Source organism: Chionomys nivalis, chromosome 3, assembly GCF_950005125.1.
Source record: "Chionomys nivalis chromosome 3, mChiNiv1.1, whole genome shotgun sequence".
NCBI classification, from domain to species: Eukaryota; Metazoa; Chordata; class Mammalia; order Rodentia; family Cricetidae; genus Chionomys; species Chionomys nivalis.
In genome coordinates, this window is record NC_080088.1 from 61,571,513 (window position 1) to 61,596,629 (window position 25,117).

Consider the following 25,117-nt stretch of genomic DNA (forward strand, 5'->3'; position numbering starts at 1 on the left):
ACGCGAACTCCACTTGCACATTCTCTTACCACTAACAGGGCACTATCATCTGTGTGCTGAGACCTTCGGGATGGGAGGGGACACTGGGAAGGGGAAGAAAATGAAGCAATGTCAAAAACAAATATGTACACAAGTGACACATTTCACATATACATACACAGGAAAGCAACATATGAAGACACGTTTCCAGAGATGCTGACGCACAGGACCACATGTATCGCCTGTAGTTCGTGCACCAGCAGTCAGTAGGGTGATTCTGAGTACTGACTTCATCCTAGAGACCTCACACAACCTCAAATGAGACCTTACTGTCTACACACCTTCTAAAGTTCCGGCAGGCGGTGACTCTGTTCACAGAAGCGAACAATGAGGTACTCATGCAGCTACAGCATAAAGACCAATGACAAATCAGAAGTAAACCTAAGAGTCATGGTTTCTGCTCTAGGCAACTTTTCATTGCCTTTCTCAGACAAGTGAGGAAATGTCAGCTGGTGTCCTGGCACAAAACACTTGGGAACTGGGGACAGGAGGAGCAGGAATTCAAGGGTCATCACCTTACATAATGAGTATGAGTACCTGGCTGGGCTACATGGGACATCTCAAACAAGAAGAAAAAGAAAAAAGACAACTGGAAATACACGGGTGACCCCTTAAGGTCTCACGCCACATTCAAAATGTTCAGGCAGGAGCAAATCCAAACAGTTATTAAGAACTGTGCTTTCAAACCATGTGCTCTAAAAAGCTCCACATTAGGTTTTACATGTATTTATTTAGGAGTGTGTTTGTGTCCCGTGTACATATGCCACAGCACACGCGTGGAGGTCAGAGGACAATCTGCGGGAGTCAACTGTCATCTTCTGTCCTGTGGGTTCTGGGAATTAAATTCAGATTGGTCATCAGGTTTGGTAGAAAGAGTCCAACTTGCTGAGCCATCCTGTCCCCCTTACATTAAGTTTTCAAACACTGTACTTCACAAAGTCAAATAGAGCAATAATCATAAATTGAAAATATAGGAGGTAAAAATAAGGGAAACTGGTCAATACAAAAGTCAACTATATTAAAACAGCACTCATATAAAATCTTCACTTTAGCAGACCAAAATAGGCACAAAAATTTAAACAGTTAAGCAATTAATTGTAAGTATTTATTTGCAATGAAACTGTGTGGGCTGACCTGGAACTAACATATAAGAATTATAACAAGGAAATAAGCACTGAACCAAAATGCTATGGCCTCTCTGGTTGAGCACCAAAACCATTCACCTGCAAAGAGGGAGGGAGGGATGGACTCTCTAGATTGTTTTATATACAGCCCTAATCTATATATTCTCATAGCCTTCTTCTTTATCCTGTACCCTATTTTCCTTCATGTGTAAAATTTTGTGGTGGAGGAAAAAGACAATTTTGGGAAGAAGGTTGGTTTGAGATGGGGGTTTCTCTATATAGCTCAGGCTAGCCTGGAATTCACTATGTAGTCTAGGGTAGGCTCGAACTCTTTAGCCTCTCTCTGCCTTCCAGATGATGGAATTATGGGCACGTGTCACTACATCAGCCAAAAAAGCATTTTTTTTGATCATTTAAACTGAAAACATGATAATTGCATATCAAGCATTTCATATCCTGTGCAAAAATAATAAATTCCAAGAAAAATAATTATATGGACTTACCTCACCATCTCCAGGAGGTTGCTGTTTCTGTGGACTTTGTGACGCTTTCTGCTATATGCCCAGAAAGTGGAAGCTGGTTAGAATCTCAACATTGGTACTCATACATTTCATTTCATTAAATGGACCACATCAATTTTGTAGGCAGAGGCTGCGTGTTTGCTTCCCGGCCACCCAGACCAGAAATAATCACACAGAAACTATATTAATTAAAACACGGCCAGGCCTAGTGTTTATGCATATTTTTAGCTAGTGCTTACATCTTAAATTAACCCATTTCTATTATTTTATATTTTACCATGAGGCTTGTGGTTTACCAGTACCGGCTCACAGGCATCTTTCTCCTCTGGTGGCTCCATGGCATCTCCCTAACTCTGCCTTCTTTCCTCCTCTATCTGCTTAAAATTCCCTCCTTACTCTATTCTGCTAAGCCACTAGCCAAAACAGCTTTATTCATTAATCAATAAAAGCAACACATATACAGAAGGACCTCCCACACAATTTATTTCTTGTATTTACTAGTTAAGGAGATTATGCTCCTGTCTTAAAACATTTTAAATAAAAAACAGCAATAAACTACACTATCATGCTTTTATAAGTATGAATAGAAAAAAATTAAAAACCTACACACACATATTCAGAGTATCACATGAATACTCTCTCATGTGCTCATTCACTCAAATGGCTTTACATATTCCTAAATTTATCTTCAATGATTTAGTCATTGTTCAGTACCCATTGATTTAGAAATTTCTCATATGTGTAGCATGAGTTCTAATTGGTCTTAATAATAAAATCCCAGAGTCAGATTAGGTGTTAATGCTGAAGATCAGAGCAGCAGAGCAGCCAGTCACTAGAGTTCTTACCTCTCCAATGCTCAGACTCAAAGGGCAATCCTGTCTCTACGAATCCTCAGACTGCCTCTGAGCTCCTTTCTCCGCCCAGCCATCACTCCTGTCTCCACATCCCAGGTGCTGGGATCACCTTTGTGTGAGTTCTGTTTCTCTTTTAGACAGATTCAATCTTGTGTAGCCCCAGGTAGCTTTGAACTCACAGATATCCGTCTGCCTCTGTCTCCCGATTGCTGGGATTAAAGATGCGTGCCACCACTGCTTGGCCTCTATGGCTAACAAGTGGCGTAGCCATGCACTCTGATCTTCAAGCAAAATTTGTTAGATTACGAACAAAATATCACTAACACATATGTTAGTTTACAAAGTAAACAATGCCTGCCATGATAATATTAAAATAGTAACAGACTTATAAGTTTAATATCATACATCTGGGGGGCACAGAATTGCTCAGAAGAAAAGTACACAGTGACACATGCAGGCACAAACTCAATTTCTTCCAATTCTCCTTGTAAACACCGCCAACCAAGCTTGGAGATTACATCTTCATTTTGTATCAGTCTAATTACTACAATTACTTTCTATTCCATTTTCTCCTTTTGTTTCTTCCCAGACTGTTCTAACATGAGAAGATGGATTTTTCTAAAGGGATCTTTCTTCTCATGTTTACTCCTGCCTAAGTCCTTACAGTTTCTTTCTTCTGCTAACAGATCAAACTTGTGGGAAATTTGTTTGATCAGTTCCACAATATGCCTATTTACTTCCTACTAGCTGTTAGGCTTCTATAGAAGGCAAGCCAAATGAGTTAACAATAGCACCTAAGGTATATGAGTCACTATGGATTACCAAGAGACAATATAGCAGTCTGGTTAGAGTAGGGTTTTGAGAGCTGCCTGGCTTTATTAGAATCCCCTACTCTAAGCCAGGTGGTGGCGGTGGATGCCTTTAATCCCAGCACTCGGGAGGCAGAGCAGGCAGATCTCTGTGAGTTCAAGGCAATTACTAGCTAAGCATGTCAGGCAAACTATTTTCTTTCATGCACCTCAGTTTTCTGATCTATAAAAAGAGGACAATGATACTTCTTTATTATAAGATTAAATAGAGAGAGAGAAAGAGAGAGACAGAGGCTAGGTGTGGTGGTACACATCTTTAAGCCCAGCACTTTGGAGGCAGAGGCAGGTGGATCTCTGAATTCAAGGCCAGTCTGGTCTACAGAGCAAGTTCCAGGACAGCCAGGGCTACACAGAGAAACCCTGTCTCAAAAAATAAAAACAAAATAGAAAGGAGGAGAGGGGAACAAGGACACAGACTTTTAAGAGAAACTGCTTAAAACAATGTTTGGTATGTAAAAACCAATAAATTTTTTAAGTATTGTTCCCATTGTCATCTTCACCATCTCATCAGCTTACTAGCTTTTGCTGTTTTCAATCCAAATTCTAAACTAGCTGCTATTTTCCTCAAGTGCCATTAAGTCAAGTGTGTAAGTTATGGGAGCACATTCCCAGCTCCTAAACCACTCCCACTCTCTCAAGCTGTCATGCTGCAGAGCGTTCCTAGGATAACACATCATGTCCTTCTGAGCTCAGTGCGGCTGATGTGCTCTCTAGCTTCTTTGTCTTGATGTAAAACCAGGGCTTTCACCCCGAGCCTTCCCTTCCCTTCTGTACTCACTGCTCTGCAACAAGACCTGACATAATGGAGCCTTGTACTCTATTTATCTTTACAGGCTCATCACCGCGCTCCCTCAAGGTCTATCCAGTCAGTGAGGCTTTAGGAAACCTAGGTTTGTTTTCTGACCACAATTAGCCTACAATGTGGGACCAGTACTTCATTTCTGTAGAGCCGCAGCTTCATCTGTGAAAACACACACTCTCAGCTTCTCTGTTATAAAATAAACAGAGTCTTGACTTGTTTTAAGTCTTTACTTGGTAATAAGTCAAGTAAAGACTTATGGAAGGGGGCGATGCTTGACAAATCAGAAGAAACAGTGTGTAGTAAGAGATGATTTAAGCAAAAGAATGACAGGAGCTAAAAGAGTGTGATAAAACAGACATTTTAGCTACCTACATTCTCAGAGATAAGAAGGCACAAAAGGAGGAGAGAGACATCGCGGGCAAAGAGAAGAGAGGGGCTAGGAGGTCAGGTTTGGTTTGGTTGAGATCACTTTTCAGACCCCTATAAACTTGTTTCTAGGAATACTGATGTTAGATCTGTCTATGGACAAATGGTTTTCCTAAATTTTGACAAAGCAATAGGCTCTGACTGAAGGACTCCAGGGAGGAGGAGGACCATCACTCTCAGACTGACAGCCGGGGTGGGAGCAGATGAATACATATGTGTGTGGTTCCCAGCAACCACATGGTGGCCTACAACTGTTTCACAGGGTCTGAAACCTTCTTACATCCAAGAGCCCCAGGCATACATGCAGTACATACACATATATACATGCAGGCAAAACACACATAAAAATAAATATAAAGAAGGAATTCATCATGTAAAACAATGAAACAAAAATGCATAGAGTACTTTCAAAAAATGATCTTGGTCTAAATTCTAAAACACAGGAAACTTTTCTAGGCAAGAATGACTCATTCAACAAAAATCTCCAGAACTCTACAGACTCAAACCTACTAAGTTCTGGCAAGCAAAACATACAGTTCCTATCTTGAAGTTTGCAAATGAATGGGAGAGACATATTAAGCGAATAAAATTATAAATACTTAATATTTATTACTTAATAATTTCAAGGGTGATTTTAAATGAAAAAAAAAAACAAGCCATAAAATCAAAATTTGTTTCGCATAGCCCTCAGACTGCACAAGAGATGCTATAAAATATCCACAGAAGAAACGGTAACAGAGTTGTCCTTACTGAGCAGGTATGGAAACAGGAAGGAAGGAAAGAATCAGAGATCACGAAAGAACGAAGCCTGGTAGCCTCCCAACAAACAGCATTTGCTACAGGGAAAATCTGGAGACAACACATTCACACAGCACTGCCACTTTCATGATCTTTTTGTTTTGTTTTCTGAGACAAGTTTTCTCTATATAACAGTCCTGGTTGTCCTAGAACTCACTCTGTAGACCAGGCTGGCCTTGAACTCACAGAGATCTGCCGGCCTCTGCCTCCTGAGTGCTGGGATTAAAGGCGTGCGCCACCATCACCTGGCCACTTTCATGATCTTTATACTATACCTGAGATGGGAGAGCCAGCAACCCCATAGTAAGGTGGTCAGGATAATGGTTTCTACTGGCCTATAACCAGTCATAACTATGGTTATGGGAGACAGTCACTCTATCTTTAGTTGAGAATTCTTATGAGGGAAACAACTGGCCCTTTAATTAAGGCAACAATAACTGACAGTCCTGGCAAAATGAATAAATATTTACCTCTCTTAACTTCAAGAGTATATTATCTGTCAATGATGGTAAAGCTCTTACTTTGACAAAGTCCAAGACAGCATCTCTCTGAATCTGCTTAGTCCTTATTTTCTCCTCCTCATACTGCAGGGCTGCAAGCTGTGCCTCTCTCCGAGTGCACTCGACTGACTGTTCTCTCCTCTGATGAAGCTCCAAGTCTGAATGTGAAAGCTGCAAGAGGTTTCATGTTGGACATGCAAGTGGGGATAAGAGTCAACATGTCAATAACCTGTATCAATATAAAGAATGCTGCTAACTCAAGTTTTACTTTGCAGTATTAACATTTTTAAAAATTCACTGTTGTTATATGTATAAAAGCAGGAACTATCATGGACACATGCTGTATGAACTAACTGAGAAGACAAATAGTAAGATTTATAGATATTTGGCAATTAATGGCAGTTTAAGTATTTAAAAGAACACTGGCCTGGCAAGAAAGCTCAGCCAAGTAAAGGTGCTTGCCATCGAAACCTATGACCTGAGCTGAATCCCAGGAACCCACGTGGTAAAAGAAACAACTCCTCAAGTTGTCCTCTTACCTCTACATGTATGCTGTGTGATGTGCACACATAGGCACACACATGTGCACAAGGACACGAACACACACATACATATACAAACATATAGGACACATATGTGCATAAACACATTAAATAAATATTAAAAATTAAAAGAACGTTATCTTAGTTTAGCGAAATCAAAACAGAAATAACAAAGATAAATCTAGTAACTAGGCCGGGTAGTGGTGGCACACACCTTTAATTCCAGCACTTGTGAAGCAGAGAGGCAGGTGGATCTCTATGAGTTTGAGGCCAGTCTGGTCTACAGAGTGAGTTCCAGTATAACCTGGACTACATGAAGAAACCCTGTCTCAAAAAACAAAAACAAAAAAACAAACAAAAACAAACAACAGCAACAAATCTAATATCTAAAAAACCTACCCGATTGTGGTTTGGTGGCAGTGATAACACGGAGGATGGTTCAGCTGGAACCCTGGCTCCCAAAAAGAAAAATAAGAACTCATTGACAACAAGATAAGGGACAAGAGAAATTTTCATTATTAACAAGTTTCTGCCGATCAGCAGGCAACCTCCTGAGTTAGAACTGAAAGAGTAAACATAAGCCCAAAAATGACATTAAACCACAGCTTACCTGATGCCCCCAACTTACATACCAATGATGGCATCACTGATGGCAAGCTACCCACCATCTATGCCAGCCAACAGGGTGACAGTTGGCCGAGAGCACTTTTCAAACAGCACCATTTTTTTGTGTATGTGACATATAGAGCCATTACCCACTTTACTACCATCACTGAAACAAGAGCTGTGTGAACTGAGATCTGATGACACAGCCGTCTCATCAACAGAAACCGGGACTATATTTACAATACAGCACCTTAAGGAATGAAGTAACGACCACTGACTTTCATTCTGAAGGAAAAGGTGCTGCTTACCAAACACAAAGACAGCACCACCCTCCTCGATTTTACAGTTTGGTGGTTATTTTCTTCCTCAAGCAGGGTAACATTTTTCAAGGCTCTGTAAATCATGTGTGTCTCACTGACATCAGTAAGCTAGCAGGCAAACAAGAAAACTTTCTATGCTCTTGTAATCGCAACACCTAAAAAACAAAATTGTTTTTTCTTGCTAGTGCTAGAGGTCAAACTCAGGGGCTCAAACTCTTTAACCTGGCACTTAGGACTACCACCTCACCTAATGTGCCTAACTTTTCTCCGGTAGGATCCTTGCTGCTTCTCTACCACAAAAAGGCAGCCACCCTCCCTCCTTTGTCTTTCCCAATAAATCTCTGTGTGAAGTTTATTGTGTAGTATTGTAGTTTATTGTAGTATTTCTTGGCTCTCAGCTGCCAGGATACCTTTCTCTCAGAGCTGTAACACAATACTGACACAGCTCAATGGATCTTTATCCTTGATACTAAGCCTGACAACCTGAGCTTAACCCTGAGAATCCACGTGGTGGAAGGAGAGAAGTGACTCCCTACAAATTGTTCCATGGTGTCTGAACACAGACACAGTACATGCACACATATGTGCACGCGCACACACACAGACAGAAAACGAACTAAAAACAAGGATTCAATTTAAAATTAAAAAGCAGGCAAAATTTAATTGTTGTTCATTGTTTCTTCACCTTTGTCACTGGTAAATGCCTACTTTTTAGACAACTTCAATTGGCCTTTGCTACCTACACAAACATCCGAGACACCCATTTCGAAAAAAAGAAACAGGCAACAGGGAATATCCTTAGTTAGTGTACGAGCACTGCCTGATATTTGCTTTGGGAATAATCAAATCATTATTAGTCACAGCTATAATTATACATAATATATATAATAATTCTATGCATGTAATTATTAGAATACCCTTAGTATATGAGCATTGCCTAATATTTGCTTTGGGAACAATCTGATAATTAATAATTCCTATATATTGTTATAAATCCAATGAATTAGGAAATTTACTAAAGTCTGCTGGGCTTCAACATCTTCATTTATATTTATATATATATATATATATATATATATATATATATATACACACACACACACACACTTTTTTTGGTTTTTGTTTTTTTTTTCGAGACCAGGTTTTTCTGTAGCTTTGGAGCCTTTTCTAGAACTAGCTTTTGTAGACCAGGCTGGCCTCGAACTCACAGAGATCCGCCTGCCTCTGCCTCCCAAGCACTGGGATTAAAGGAGTGTGCCATCACTGCCTGGTTCAACATCTTCATTTATAAAGTTAGGATAAATATGTTTACCCCTAGGATATGTTATTAAAACTAAATAAGATACTGCAGGGATGGGGAGATGGCTGGGTTGGTAAATTATTTGCAAAACAAGCACTGGAAACTGAGTTCAGCCCCCAGAACGCGCATAAACAGTTGGTGAGCACTTATAATCCTGGTGCTGGAGAGGTGGACATAGGATCTCTGGGGTTTGTAGCTAGCCAGCTTGCCTAATCAGCAGATGGAGAATCCCAGGACAGCAGAGACCCTGTCTCAAAAAAGATGGATGTGCTTCTGGGGAACAACAACTGAGGCTGTCTGGCCTCTACATGCATGCATGCATACATACATGCAAGTACACCTGCATACACATCATCCCCTCAAACAGACATGTCCATTCACACACAGAGACCACAAAAACATACTGGAATCACTACCTGTTTAGGATGACAGGAATTAATTACATCTTTGTCCCAGCTCTACTACTCTTGACTGCTGAAACTTCCTACAGCTTTTATTAGACATCTGTGAATGATCTGAATCCAAACAAAGAAGGGACCAACTAAACCCACCCCCAGTAGGCTGTCTGTTCTCACCTGAACACTGTTTTTGAATCATTTAATATATACCTCTCCTTCCATATTTCTCTAATTTTTAAAAAAGAAGATAATGAAGGACCCCAACACTGCACATTTCTAAGCTCTGCCTTCTTTTACACATCTGGAGACAAGGTCTCACTAAGTTGTCTCAGTTAGAATTGAATTTTCAATCCTTCTACCGCAGGTCTCTGAGTGCTCAGCTCCTACTATATTTCTTTACCTTCTCTTTATACTGAACTTTCTTTTAAGAAGCCAGCCGAACCCAGTCTCCATTTTTAAGTCTTACGTTCACTGGGTCTCCAGAGCAGCAAAGCTCCGCCCATGGTGAACACTACTAAGGCAGCAGGCCCAGAGGATCAGTAATATGGGGCACTTCATCCTTCCCTCTCTTTTTCCTGTGCGGTTTTTGGAGTTTTATGTATCTACCCATGTTCACTGCTGGGCAGCCTAGCGTTGGGAATGGTGACTCTGATGTGGTTCTTGGAGCGAGCGTTGCGAGCCACCTCAGCACAGTCGGTTTTGATGCACATCAGCAGCACTTCCAGCCCCTAGCCATTGTGGACCAGGAACTTCCAGAATCCCATAACTGATGCCGGACACCAGAGTTTGACCCTAAATCTTCTCTGCACCCTAATGTCAATCAATACATTTAGCTTTCTGTCACTTATGCTTAATTTTGACACAACAGTCTGACCGGTGCCAAGTGAACTTGTTGGTCCTCTCTCTATCTCTCTTTTTTTGAGACAGGGTTTCTCTGTAGCTTTGAAGCCTGTCCTGGAACTAGCTCTTGTAGACCAGGCTGGCCTCGAACTCACAGAGATCCGCCTGCCTCTGCCTCCCAAGTGCTGGGATTAAAGGCTGCACCACCACCGCCCGGCTTGTTGGTCCTCTTTTTGGAATTTCTCAGATGCTGGAGGGGTAGGAGCTACGATGCTGCCAAAGAGATGGCAGCGACCTCGAAGGCAGCAGAGAGGAAGAATGAACCCTGCTCTTTTCATCTTAGCCTTTCAGACACTATCCTTTGTCTTCCATCCCTGAGTGCTCCTGCTCAGGCTCTTCTGCCAGTTGTTTAAGCTCTAAGTTCTCCCCATCTCTGTGTCTAGCAGCTTACTCAAGTCTTAAGGGTGCACCTAATGGGCATTTAAAGAAAATGACCATATCCATTCTGAGATAAAGTATATAAAATTTAACTAAACCTCTAAGGAATAATTTATGAGTATAAAAGGTTAAGTTACATAATTTTCATATGTGGGTCTGGAGAGATGACTCTGTGGAATATAGCACTGACCGCTCTTCCAGAGGACCTGAGTTCAGTCCCAGCACCCACATGGCAGCTCACAACTGTCTCTGCCTTCAGTTCCAGGGGACTCGACAGCATGACAAAACACCAAGGCAAATAAAATAAAATTAAAGTATTTTTTCTTATTGATTATTCTTCCTACATTTTCTTCAGTCCATCAACATCATAGTTCCTGAGATGACACTCAGCATGCTACCTGTGTAAAGACCTAGGATGGATGACAGATGACAACACATTGACTGTCAGCTGGGTGTGGTGGTGCATGCTTCTGAGTCCACGAGGCAGAGGTGGGTGGATCTCTTAGTTAAAGGACAGCCTGGTCTACAGATAGACTTCTAAGACAGCCAAGGGCTACACAGAGGGACACTGACTTGGAAAAACAAAACAAAACAAAAAAAAACCCCAGATATATCAAGCCTACTGTTTTTAAGATTTCATACACAAAGACCAAAGACTGCAAAAAAAAAAAACCTAACTACAGTTTATAGCCAAAAACATTTTAGAATTCTAGACTGAAAAACAATATTGAGCTAATTTTAGAAATAGGGAGACTCAGTGCAGTGGAGAGGCTGTATATATTGAAGAAAGAAAGAAAATACACATAAACCTGCTCTGTTCTCCCACCAAAAACTTAAGTTACAGAGTAGGGGCTTCTGAAAATCTTTAAATTTTCTAGAATAAATACACACCTATCACCACAAATTTCATTACTACTAAGTACTTTCAAATCATCTGCCTCTAAGGTCTTGGTTTAGGTACCATGTTTACAATGGCGTGAGCACAAATGCAGACGGATCTAGTTTAAACACACGGCATGGAAAGCACACCTGGGTAGATGGCTTCATTATATCTGGATTTACACAAAACCAAAATCGATTCACAGCCTTTTTTTTTTTTTGGTTTTTCGAGACAGGGTTTCTCTGTGGCTTTGGAGCCTGTCCTGGAACTAGCTCTTGTAGACCAGGCTGGTCTCGAACTCACAGAGATCCACCTGCCTCTGCCTCCCAAGTGCTGGGATTAAAGGCGTGTGCCACCACCGCCTGGCCTCGATTCACAGTCTTAATACTGAGTTTCAAAACAAAAAAATGACATAGAGTTGCCTTTTCACACCTGCTTTGATGTGAGTATCTTTTCATGTCTTCTGTTTTCTGAAATTCTCTAACAGCTACTGGCTTTACTGGTGAACCCTAGACCAAAAGGAAAAAAGAAAATAACTTTAACATACATTATACATATATATAATTCTGTCATTATATTCTTAATTATTTTTACTTTTAGAAAATTAGACACTAAAACTTTATTTTGACAGGATATTCCTTTGTGAGTGTTGTGTTTAAAAGCATGCAGGCTAGCAGGTTGTGATGGTGCATACCTATAATCCTAGAACTCAAGAAGCTGAGGCAAAAAATTGAGTTTGAGGACAGCCTGGGTGAGGAAGACTCTAATCTCAAAAACCCATAGCAAGGGCTGCTGAGATGGGTCACTGTGGAAAGGCACTTCTCTGCAAACCAAGCCACCTGAGTTTGCCCTCCAGAACCTCCAGAAAGCTGGACAGTGAGAACCAACTCCAAAGTTGTCCTCTGACCTTTATGGATACACTGTGGTATGTGTGCTGACAAACTCACCAACACATACATATTAACAAATGAACAAAAGCAGAACCAAACTGAAGCAAACACACAAAACCCATATTACATGGGCTTTGATAAATAAAAATATGCAAACTCTATGAATACTTATTTTATTTAAATGGTCATCTTTTTATTTTTTATATTAATTAGTGATTACAAAGAGTAATATTGTCAGAATAGAAAGGGCCTTAGCAGCCGGGCATGGTGGCATACATCTTTAATCTCATTACTAGGGAGGCAGAGGCAGGTGGATTTCTGTGAGTTCGAGGCCAGCCTGGTCTATACAGTGAGTTCCAGGACAGCCAGGACTCTGTAGAGAGACCCTGTTTCAAGAAACAAACAAAACAAAACAAAATAAACAAAAGAGCTCAGAACTCCCTCCTGGCAAGCTGAGCTGCATCTGCTGAGCTAGCGTGTGACTCCCTTCCACTGCTGCAGCAGAAGTTACGCACCACCCAACTGTAGAAAGCGACATGACACAGAAATACCAAGAGCACTATGCCAAGAATTACAGTTACCGCACAAAAGTAGTTAGAACTTAAAAACACTAAAGGAGCCTCTATAGTGTGGTAGGGACACTGCTCAGTAGGCCAGTGAGCAGTTTCTGTTCCATGTTGTAGAGACATTCCACTCAGCCAACCTATCATTATAAAGTGATTAAAGGAAGACAGAAAAAAAAAAAAAAAGAATTTCTCTAAAGAGTATTATGTAGCATTATTAATTTAAATTTTATTAGAAAGTAAGTCTTGACTCCAGCAGAGAAACTAACAGTTTCTAACAGCCTGAACCATAGGTCAGTTTTATCAATCCCTGGTCTATCATTATTTTTTGGCTACAGGATTTGATTTATGTGCTTTTATCTGATTTAGAAACAAGTGTCTTCTGAACTGTAACAAAAACGACTGTGTTCAAAGCCTTCAGACAGGAGCAGAGGATTCTCTGGAGGAATGCTATTGCTCCGCAGTCACTCTGCTTGAAGCAGTTGATCCTTGATTGCTAAGTTAAAGACATCACTCTTCAAAAAGGCCCCAGTGTTCCTCAGACAACTGCCTGCTCAGAGCCTGGGACAAACTCCAGACATGAACACAGCACACACAAAAATGAAGTCATTTTACTCTGCTGACTAGATACATTGAAGAATGCTGTTCTACTTGAGACCCTTGAGGAATTGGCAGAGATTCTACAGTGGTCTGAATGCCCACTTGTTTTTTAGGCAATTCAATGCTTCATTATACGAGACACCCAAGAATTTTAATAGCAAACAATTTATATTCTGTTAACATAGGATAAAAGCATCAGTATAATTAAACTTATTATTATTCTATGGGTAACTTGAACGTTTCCTCAAAAGTCAACGTTGGCTTAATTAATTACCTATCAAATTATGATTTATAGTTAGCAATAATATAAAAGCAAACCAATCAGGAAAAGAAAAGGAAAGGAAAGAAAAAAGCCAGTCAGAAAGCAAAACAATATAGTAAGGAAAAGTATCCTGTCCCATGCACTCTCCGCAAAAGCCTGAGGTCACGCTCAGGTGTCACGCTGGGGTCCCCTTTTACTGCATCTTCAAATGAATGAAACCTGCCTTCTTATCTGAAGGATAAAATTTGAACCATTTTTTAGACTACTTTCTGATTTTTCCAAATTAAGTTTGAAAAATCCAGATCTAAGATTGGAATGGAAAATAAACCAAATAAAACCAATAAATAACTGCCATGACTGAAATCTAAGCCATCCCAAATTGTTTTCAGTAGGAATACCAACTTTCTTAGGCTAGAACGGGACTCTACCTCATGGGAGATCCGCCGTTGTTCAATGTATGCCATGAACTGTGAGCTGAGACTGTTGGCATCCAAGCCTTTGTGCTGTTTGACATCGTTCTCTTCTTCTTCTGTAGTACAGCTGTCAATGTAGTCAATCTGATCCAGATCGTGCTCCACTGTACACCCCAGAGAAAGAGAGACAGAGAGAGATTCAAAGTTAAACAGACAATAAAGACATCTGCTTAAATAACACTCTCCCTTTTCCCTTTGTCTATTCTGTGACACATGCCTTTAGGAGTTAGTCTATAGACCCTTGCAAAAGTAGTCTTTTGAAAACCTTAGTCCAAATACACTAAAGAATGCAAAAACTGAGGGTGAACCATTGAAGTTTAGACCCTGACATCTATTTATTTTCTCTGGAAGGCTCCATAGTGTTTTAAACAGGCAGCCTGAGTCTGTGGGACAGAAGACGGCTGCTGCTTAGAGACAGAAGGCCATCTGTATCTTTTCATTAGTTTGAGATCCAGAACATGTAACAGTTAACTCAAAAGAGAACAGAAGATATGGGATAAGAAACTTATTGACTGTTTCCCTTCCTGCAGCTCAAACTTAAAAAAAAAAGAGCACAAAGATTTCCCTATTAGAAGATTACTTGCTAGAGGGCAATGCTTCAGAGAGTTCTGCAGTAGCTTGGGAGTGAAAAATGTTCTCTTCTCAAAGACACTGACTGCAAAGTGTATCTTATAACTTTTTAAACAAAACGTCTACTCCCCTATTCCAATATGGTATGACAGACCACGTCCTCCTGAAAGATTGCTGTGAACACCTTCAGAAAATTACTTCACTCAACTGCAACTGAGATGAACCTAGCACACAGGTTATCCCATAAAAGACCTGAATAACAGCGCCCCCATTCAGCAGGAAGCAGTTTGGAGAGAAAAAACTGCACCCATGTTCCCAAATATTGTTTATAAATGTTCTTTTACATTTAAAGGGGGAGATGATATAGGTATGAATAATTTGCATTGCTATAGATTTTAAGGTTAATTTTGCTATATGTATATGTATTTCTGATCTTGATTAAGGTATTGTGATTGTGTAGTTCACTTAAAAATGTAATGTATATAGGTTGTTAATGGATAATTATCAATAATAGTCAAGTTTGTAGTCATGTTAGTTAGATTTTCTAGATGTACATAGATATATTTTAGATAGACATTCTTCATATCTTTCAAAGATTATAAAATATGGCATTTTAAGTGTTTTAATAACTTAGGGTTTTTCTGACAATGAGACATGTCTGCTCCTTGCAGCACCAATCTACTTCAAGAAGAAGATGGGCATCGAAGAGGCACCTTATGGACTTTGATAGCCATTTGGGCAAGAAACTGCTCTTGCCTGGACTATTGCATAAACTGGACACAGAGAACCCGCAGAGAGAGGACTACTGAACTTGCCTAAAGGTGAGATGATCTTTCGGGGTTCCTGATTCATGAAAGAGTCTGTGAGACATTCTGCAGGATACAGCAGATAGTGACTGAACTGCCTTTGAAATTTCCTGCTTCATGGAAATGTCTCTGGATACCACGGGCCTTTAGGCCGAAGATGGATGCCCCAATGGTACAGAGGAACTTTGGGTGACTGTCCAGGCAGTGAGATGTCTCTGTCATTTCTAGAGTTTTGTAAGTTGCTTACTTCTCATTTACTTAGGTAATATTATATCCTTCTGGAGTCTTTGATGGAGTTGAAGAATAGATAGTTATAGTTTTCCTTAGTTATGATAAAAGATAAAATAGATATAAAATATTGTAACTGTAATTCTTACTTGATAACTGTTTTGTTATATGTAATTTTACTATGTTAAAGTGAATGCCTTTCCTTTTTGTTTAAACAGAAAAAGGGGAAATGATGGAAGGAGGTCATTGGTTAATTAATAAAGAAACTGCTTGGCCTCATAGGTTAGAACATAGGTGGGTGGAGTAAACAGAACAGAATGCTGGGAGGAAGAGGAAGTGAGCTCAGATGCAGGGCAGCTCCTCTCAGAGCCAGACACGATGCAGCCAGCCACCAGGTCAGACATGCTGAATCTTTCCTGGTAAGACTGGTACTACACGGATTATTAGAGATGGGTTGATCGGGATATGAGAATTAGCCAGTAAGGGCTAGAGCTAATGGGTCAAGCAGTATTTAAAAGAATACAGTTTGTGTGTAATTATTTTGGGGCATAAGCTAGCCAGGCGGCCAGGAGCTGGGTGGCAGGAATGCAGCCCGCAGCTCCCACTACAACCAGTGACCTTGAGGGATCTACCTGTGCTTCCATGCCTGACTTTCAGGTGGGTGCCTGGGCTAGAACTCACCTCCCTGTATTTTCACAGTAAGTACTTTATCCACTAAGGCCACCTCCTCAGTCCCCAAATGCCACATTTGGGGAATAACCAAATGCTGAATAACCACATGGGGCTAGTGGCTACCACACTGAAAGGCACAGTTGGAAATTATGTTGTCTTAAATATAATGACAGTTCAGATAACTAATATGAGAGCAAAATTTAGAATAAAATTACTAAGATATGAGTGGGATGGTAAGTGACAGAAATAAAGAAGAATGTAAGTCAGAGAAGACAAAACAATTAGAAATGAAACTGCTTCTCAAAAACATAAGCATTTCTAGAATATCTATGTAATTTCTCCCTCAGCACTGGCCCTCAAGATTTGAATATTAGACTTTAAAATTCAAATTGGAAGAATACATAATGGAATCCTAAAACTTGCTTCAGAAGTACATGGAAGCAGAGAGAATGGTATATTTTATAAAAATGTCTACTAAGTTCAAAATGTCAGAATAAGAAAGCTAGTCTTCAGAAGCTCCAAAGAACATGCTCCAGATGAGAAACAGAGTCTACACTAAGACATGCCCTGGAGGACGGGCATGTTGGTAGGCACCTTAGTCCCAGCTGTTCAGGCAGTTGGTGTAAGGTTACTTGAACCCAAGAGCTAGAGGTCAGCCTGGACAATGGGGTGAAAACTCATTTTAAACAGTGTAGGCTAAATGATTCAGTAGGGAAAAGCATTTCTTGCTAAGCCTGATGACCTGAATTTGATCTATGGGATCCACAGGTGGAAGGAGAGAAAAGTGGTCCTCTAAGTTCATCGTGCCTGTGGTGGCACACTCCTTCCCAATAAACAGGTAACTCTACTTTTAAAAGTTAAAAACAAATGCCAAAGAGATAAACACAATTGATGAAGAGCTCAAGAAGTCTCATTAAAATAGAGAATCCTAAAAAGAGACAATATTACTTCAGAAGAATATTGTAGTAAGACCAAGATAAACAAAATCTACTCCAGATAAACTATACTTTCTAAGGTTGCCTCTGAAATAAGTATTTGAGGGAAATAATTTTAATTACAAACTGAAAATGAGAAATTCGGTTTCCATTCCAAACTTTTTTTTTTGTCATATATAAACAGAAGTCTTTAGAAGAGTGAAGTTCGGAGCTATAGACATGGAAACCAAAGAGTGGGTGTGACAAAGATTATATCACAACGGGGATCACTAACTGCCTAGGCCCCCACCATGCCTTCCCTGCATGCTGCCATGTCATCTTCACCACGGTGGACTGCATCCCTCTGGAACCCTAAGCCAAATCAAACTGTTTCTTTCTTAAACAAAAACATCATTAATGTGGGAGTTGGCGAAGTCCTTGCCCATCACACGCAAGGCCCTGGGTTCAATCCTCAGCACTACACATCCCAGGAGTGGTGGAACAAGTCTGTACTCCCAGCAGGAGGTAGGAAGATCAGGTGGACACAGGAGGAGGGGGTTTGAGGCTAACCTTGCCTACTTAACGGGTTAGAGGCCAGTCTGGGTTATAGGAGAGCCTGATATAAAACAAAACAAGCTAACGATCAAGGCTTTAAACGTCATCACAATCATGCTTACCTCCACCATTTGAGACTACCACACTGCTGCGATTTTCCTGGTACTGGCTCTCTCTCCGAAGTCTCTGCTCTTTAGTAATCTCTGCCACTCGAAGCGGCAAATCTGAAAATTCATCTGTAGGCTTAAAAAGCAGAAACATTAAAAGCCATAATCTCCATCCGGCAGTAGTGGCACACACCTTTAATCTCAGCATTTGGGAAGCAGAGGCAGGAGGATCTCTGTGAGTTCGAGGCCAGCCTGGTCTACGGAGCGAGTATAGGACAACCAGGCCTACACAGAGAAACCCTGTCTTGGGGGGGGAAAAAGATACAAAAACAAATAAATCATCATTTCCAATTTTAGATAATATAAAGTACAGGGATAGGAACTAAAATTTACATAGAAAAGATAAAGCAAAAAAGTCTGGGGAATTGACAGTGAATATTGTATAATTATATGAATTATACAACTGAAATATGTACTTTAAAATGGTAAACTTTACCACAATTAGCAAAAATAGAAGAATATTCAGAACTGTAAGTATATACATGGGTTTAAATTGTCTACATATATATGCATTGAAATATTCATGAACATAGTTACCAAGACATATATACATACATACATAACACAAATTATAAGTTGTGATGTAATATTAATTTGGTTTGACTTATTTATTATTTGATTTATTAACTTTTTTAGGTTTGACAGGGTCTCACTGTACAGGCCTGGCTGGCCTGGAACTCACTATGTAGTCCTGGCTTCTTTTGAACTCAGAGATCCACCTGTCATTTCCTCCTGAAGTATGTCTAATAATATAATTATACTATAGACTATATATACTATTAATATATACATATAATATATAATACTATTAATTAATCAAAACAGACCAACAAACAAACCCATGTATTTCGGCATGTGAATGAACTCTCTAAGATGTCCTACCTTCTGTAGGACTGAAGCCAGCCCTTGCCAGTGGCCAGGGAAGAGCTCCACCACTGACCTACAATTTGAAGCTTGTTTCCAGTCCTACTTACTTTCCGGGCTTCCAGTGCCCCTCCTATCAGTGCTCCGCTCCATCATCAGCCCATCAAGTTCTAATGTCAGGGCTTTTATTGTTTTGAAACAGAGATTCGCTATGCAGCGTAAGCTGCTTTGAACTTGCTACCCAGGTCAAGCTGTCTTCAATTTGTGGTCCTCCTGCCTTAGCCTCCTAAGAGCCAGCTAGGCTTCAGTTTTAACCACCTCAACTCCTATTCAGCTTTCCAGAAAATCCATATATGGGATGAAACAGTGTAGAATTCTCCAATGGCAGGACTATGTAAGTTTTTTGCCCTTTCTTTGATGTCTCCATTTTATGTAATTTTTCTAAGTCAGGAGTTCCGGTATATGAAGAGAACACTTACCTCATTTCCTGACCACCTCTTGTCCCCACTATCCACACTATTGAAGCCTGAATCGAGGGCTCCATAAGGACGTGAGTACAGTTCTTCATGGCTGTCCAAAGGAAGTGTTACTTATTACTCTGAGGCTGAAGATTTTTAAAATGAACATCTGAAATTAACCAGTCACAACTTTATTAACAAACATCCTATGGTTAGAGCTAAGTGAACAACATTCTCTGCGCTTTTTAACAGGAAAATTCCAAATAGGAACAAAGTAAACAGAATAGGATGAGCCTCCACACTCAGAATCCACTTTCAAAAGTACCACTGCTCAATTCTGTTTCCACTGTGCGCATGTGTAATGTTAGCTCACAATGGATTTCTTCTCATAGCCTCTCCACACTATCTTCATCTGTCTCGCCCCTCCTGCCAACCCCTTTCTGCTTTATCATCACAACTGTTCCACCATCCTGTTTTCATGTCCCTGAAGATCTTGCACCATTCTCATGATCCTCTTGATAGCTTTCACACAAGCAAACACACACACACACACACACACCACACACAGGCATACTCGCACATGCATGCACACAAATGCAGGTCCTAAACAAATGAAAAATTCTCCTTATCTGGTTTTGGTACCAGTGTAACCTGGCTTCACGGGCAGGTTTGGCAGTTTACCTCCCAATGCAGTGGGACAGCAGAAGGGGCACTAGTACTAGCTCTTCTTTAAAGGTTTGGTAAAATTCAGCAGTGAATCCATCTGGTCCTAGACCTTCCTGTGTTGGAGACTTGACTACAGCTTAATCTTCATTGACTGATACTGCCCTAAGTTGTTTATACCATCTTAATTTAATTTTGGTAGGTCACACAAGTCTAGGAATCGACCCACTTCTTAAGAGATTTTCCTTTTTCTTTTTGGAACGTAAGTTTTCAAGTATATACCAAGGGTTCTGGACTCTGGTAACCTCCCCTTCTTCATCTCTAATTTTTATGTCCTCTCTCTCTTTTTCTTGGTTAATCTGGCCAGCGGTTTGTCAATATTGATTATTTATCAACCAACCATCTTATCAAGTCTACATGCTATTCTTTCAATATGCAACTAATTAACTTCTGCCTTGATCTTTAACTATGTCTTTCTGTCTTGGCTTTGGGCTTGGCTTGTTACCATGTTTCTAGGACTCTGGAGTGCACCGGTAGGTGATCTGGATATGAATTTATAATGTGAACACTCCTAACTATAAACTTTCTGTTTACAATTGCCTTAGCCATATCCAAAGAGTTCTGGTAAACTGTGCTTCATGTAATCTCACTCTATAATTTTTAAAAACTTCATGGTTTCTTCAGTAAGTATACTGTCCTGTCTCCTTGCATTTTTATGACTTCTACAATTTTTCAGGACTGTTTTCTTTTTCTTTTTTTGCTACTTATTTCTAATTTCATTACAGTATAATTTGATAAGATAAATTACTTAGACCCTTCGCATTTGATAAGACTGATTTGTGGTCTAGACTGTGGTCTGCTTCAGAGAAGGCTGCACTGCACGAAGAGCGGAGCTCCTGCATCTCTGCTAGAATATCTTCTATATTTTGGTTAAGGACATTTCATGTGTGATGTAGTTCAATGCTGAAGTTTCTTTGTTGACTGTCTGTAGAGTGATGAGAAGACAACCCATGGGAGTTAGTTCTCTCCACCATGGGTCCCCGATTGAACTCAGGTATTCACGCTTCATGATAAACACTGTTCCTCGCTGTGCCTTCTGCTGGCCATCTTTGTTGACCTAACTGGATGACCTACGTGAAGATGGGAGGGCAACCGCGACTACCCACTGTTTACATCTATTTGTCTGCTTTTCCTTTTTGGTTTGGTTTTGCCCCCAACTCTGGTAGATACGTTTAACAGTTATGTTTTATTGGTGAATGTTGTAGGCACTTCTACACCGCCGTGTGTCTGTGAAGGTGAGAGGACAACATGCATAATCAGATGGTTCCCTCCATCCTGTGGTTCCCAGGGACTAAACTTAAGCAACTTGGCAGCAAGTATCTTTATGTGCTGAGCCATCTGCCCAGCCCGGAGAGCTTATTCTTAAAACAATCTCCAGAACATTTTCTGAATCCTCTCTCTACCTCCACTGCTCTCTGCATGGCACACCCCTCTGCACCACCCTCCACTGCTCTCTGCATGGCACACCACACTGCAACACCCCTGCACTGCTCTCTGCATGGCACACCACACTGTACCACCCCTGCACTGCTCTCTGCATGGCACATCCCATGGCACTACCCTCCATTGCTCTCCACAGGGCTCCCCTGGCCTTTTCCTTCTACTGGGTTTTCACTTCTGCTGTGGATTTCAAAAGCTCTTTCTCTACTCTCCTTTTTATCAGTCACACAAAAACAGCCACTAGTCCGCTATTCTGCAATTCTTGTTTCCCTTGTACCTACAGCCGTTCTCTACACACATACTTTGTTTTTACAGTTTAAAATTTACTTATTTTATGCTTTTTGAGACAGGGTCTCACTATGTAGCCCTGGCTGTCTGCCTCCCAAGTACTAGAGGGCCACCACACCTTTACCTTTAATAATATTTTTTCAAATAAAATTTAGACACATTTAAATATTGGCCATATAATGTTGACAAAATGCTGTATCTCTGTAATTCTATCAGTACAGAGGACGTTTCTGTTTTGCCAGTAAGTTCCCACACACCTCTCTGTAGTGAATTCTTGTCCCCTTGTTATTGTTGTTAGGAACAAACACTGCTCTGAGGTTCTTACTTTGTTAAGTCTTACATCAGTGTGGAAATTGAGTAACAGATCCTACGGATACATGCAAACACCAACAACGATCAGGGAGTTTGCTACAAGATGCCACACACTGACTCCACTCACATGAACTCCAGGAATGGGCAGGACACTGGCGGGGCAGATGAGTTGTCTATTGGGTCTTGGGTTAGAAAAAGAACTAGCCTTGAGGGATAGGAGAGGAATGGAAATGCTATACATGCTGGCTGTGCTGGTCTCCCACACTCAGGACGCACTGCCCTGGCAGAGTCACTGTCTGTAAGTCACGTCTCAGCAGAACCGCTGGAGCACTGGAAGCACTAGTCCTGCATCTCTGTAAACAATTCCGAGCACCCTGCTTGCTCCACACCCTCACCAGCATTTGGTATGGTGACCTTCCTTGAACTTAGTCATTCCTGCAACTCTATGTGAATACAGTGACTTAGTTTGCACTCCTGTGATTAATAACAATGTGGAGTATTCTGTTGTGTGTGTGCTGACCATATAAATCTCTGTGAGGAATCTCTTCACGTCATTTCTCACTGGGTTGCTGATCACTATAAGTTGCAGGTCCTCGTTGTGCATCATTCATATGCTTTACCAGTATTTTCCCCAGGCTAGGGTCATCATGTTCTTTGTATGGAGAGCTGTAATTTTGATGAAGTCTAACCTATTTTTCCTTTTATAGCTACCATTGTCTGTGGTCAGCAGACAATGTTCTTCCGTGTATGTGACAGGGTGCACATGCATGTGGACGCTAGAGACTCCCCACTTTATTTTTTTGAGCACTGTCTTTCATTGCACCTGGAGCTCACTGAGTTGGCTAAGATGGCTGGCCAGTCAGCTCCAGGAATGCACCCGTCCCTGTCTCTCATGCTGGAGACATGTGTGCTGCCATGCCCAGGCTTTTATACGGGTGCTGGGGCTCTAAATTCTCCTAGCCCTAGAGGTATTTTTTCAGGAGTTTTATAGATTTATTTCTTGCTTCTTTTTAAATGTACTTTAAAAAATAACTTAATTAGAAATCTAAAAAGTAACAAATTCTATTTTACAAAATTAGTCTACCAGTATTTTATTTAATAAATCTTCCTAAGTGGAAAAGCAATGATTGGGTTTTTTTTTTTTTGTTTTGTTTTGTTTTGCTTGTTTTTGAAACAGGGTTTCATTTAGCCCAAGGTCATTAATTCCTGACTCTTCTGTCTCCATTTCTCAAGAGCTGGGATTACAGGCAGGCACTAGAATGCATGGCTAAAATAAAGTGTTCTTCTGAAATCTACCTGGTCTCCAGGCTGTATCTCTGTCATGTTCTATCTTTACCCATAAAGTTCAGTCTCCTTAACAAACTAGCCCCAAAGTAGCTTCAAATGCACTGGTAACTGGTAGCAAGATGATGAAGTGGTATAGCACAATGGGGTTTACAGTGTAGCTTCTTAGTCTAAGAAAATAGAACCCAAGGATTGTACAGTCTTGAACAAACCATCAGATAAGTTATCACTTCAGTGGGAATGTGCTCTTAAATGAGGGCATGTCTTGTTAAAAAGTCACTCCATCTATTTCAATTGAATTTGTACACCGAGCATTGACTGAATGTCACACGACGTTCTAGGTGCTAAGAATGCTAATATGTGCTGGACGGTAGAGGCGTGTGTCTTTAATCCCAGCACTCGGGAGGCAGAGGCAGGCAGATCTCTGTAAGTTCTACGCCAGGTCTACAGAGCAAGTTCCAGGACAGCCAGAGAGCTGTTACACAGAGAAACCCTGTCTTGAAAAACCAAAAACCAAAGGAAAAAAAAAAAAAGAATATTATGAATAAAGAATGGTCACTGGCTTTTAAAAGATCAGGCTTGAACAGAATAAATTCAGAGGGTGGGGTTACAGAGGCAGGTCTTTTTGATTTTGGTGGCTCACTCTGTAGTCTAGAGCTGATTCTGAACCTGACCCTCCTGTCGGAGTCTCCTGGGTTCTATTTTATGTGCACTGTTGTTTGCCTGCATGTAAGTCTGTGTGAGAGTCAGACAGGTGTGAGCCTCCATGTGGTTGCTAGGAATTGAACCCAGGTTCTCTGAAGAAGCAGTCAGTGCTCACAATCTCTGAGCCCGATCTTCAGCCCCACGGCTGGATTTTTCTTATCAGTCAGTGGTTCGGTATTTCCTTAGTTCGGGTTTGTTCTCACCTCAACAAAAATAAACATGTTTAGTCAATAAAGATGCCTAAAATTATCTTATCAAAAAGTAGGTCTCAGCCCAGCTTGGGGACGAAAGTCTTTAATCCTAGTATACTCCAGCACTCGGGAGGCAGAGAGAGGCAGGGGGATCTCTGAGTTCAGGACCAATCTGGTCTACAGAGTGAATCCCAGGCCAGCCAAGGTTACACACTATCTCAAAACAAACAAACAAAACAAAAAAATTCAACATCAAAAGATAGTTAAATCTAAGAACTAAAAGTATTAGCTTGTCTACTTTGTACTGAATATTCAAAGAGTTAAGGGATTCTTTGGAGGTCTGGACTCTATCCGAATGAATCCTTGCCTAATAACACAGGTTTTAGGGTCACGTAAAGAACTTTCAGATTCAGAATATATCTGTTAATTTAGAATTATTGCTAGAGTATACCCAGTGCAAATATTATATTGAAAACGGAAGTTTGGAGAGGATAACAAACAGCGTAGTACCCTAAGAAGACAGAAACTCAGAGCCAAGAGCCTCTAACTCCAAGTCTATGCTTTGAACAAATAAACCACTAACTATAACACAATTCTATTCATCTTCTGTACCTCTGAAAGAAAAACAGAAGTACAACATTTCATCCCCTGGTACTAGAGGACTAAATGAAATATTATATATAAAGCTTTCCTTCAGTGTTCATGGGGAGCTAGTTCCAGGACTCTTCACAGATACCCAAATCTAGGGAGACTGAAATGATGACATGTAAAATATTAAAGTATTTCCATAAATTCTATGGATAGCCTTTATATTTCTGTTGGTGTTGCTAAGAAAGGGTCTTGAATTCCCTATGTAGCTGAGGACGATCTTCCCAAGTAGAAGGATTACAGGAAA

General features: G+C 40.5%; 1 protein-coding gene across 8 annotated transcripts in view; it reads right to left on the minus strand.

Annotated features, from left to right (window-relative positions):
- Positions 1–25,117, minus strand: part of Lrch3 (leucine rich repeats and calponin homology domain containing 3) — a 112,397-nt gene that overhangs the window by 31,708 nt on the left and 55,572 nt on the right. For 5 of the 8 annotated variants that reach the window (XR_009056825.1, XR_009056821.1, XM_057764294.1 and 2 more), the window contains exons 7-14: positions 19,301–19,391; positions 17,913–18,033; positions 14,001–14,149; positions 11,690–11,766; positions 6,875–6,926; positions 5,955–6,104; positions 1,667–1,717; positions 30–83 (exon numbers count right to left, since the gene is read on the minus strand). Coding sequence is in view for 3 of the 8 variants with exons in the window: in XM_057764294.1 (XP_057620277.1) it covers positions 30–83; positions 1,667–1,717; positions 5,955–6,104; positions 6,875–6,926; positions 11,690–11,766; positions 14,001–14,149; positions 17,913–18,033; positions 19,301–19,391 (745 nt within the window). In the remaining 5 variants the exon portion in view is untranslated. The remainder of the gene's footprint in view (positions 1–29; positions 84–1,666; positions 1,718–5,954; positions 6,105–6,874; positions 6,927–11,689; positions 11,767–14,000; positions 14,150–17,912; positions 18,034–19,300; positions 19,392–25,117) is intronic. The other 3 variants (XR_009056822.1, XR_009056824.1, XR_009056823.1) reach the window with 3 other exon arrangements.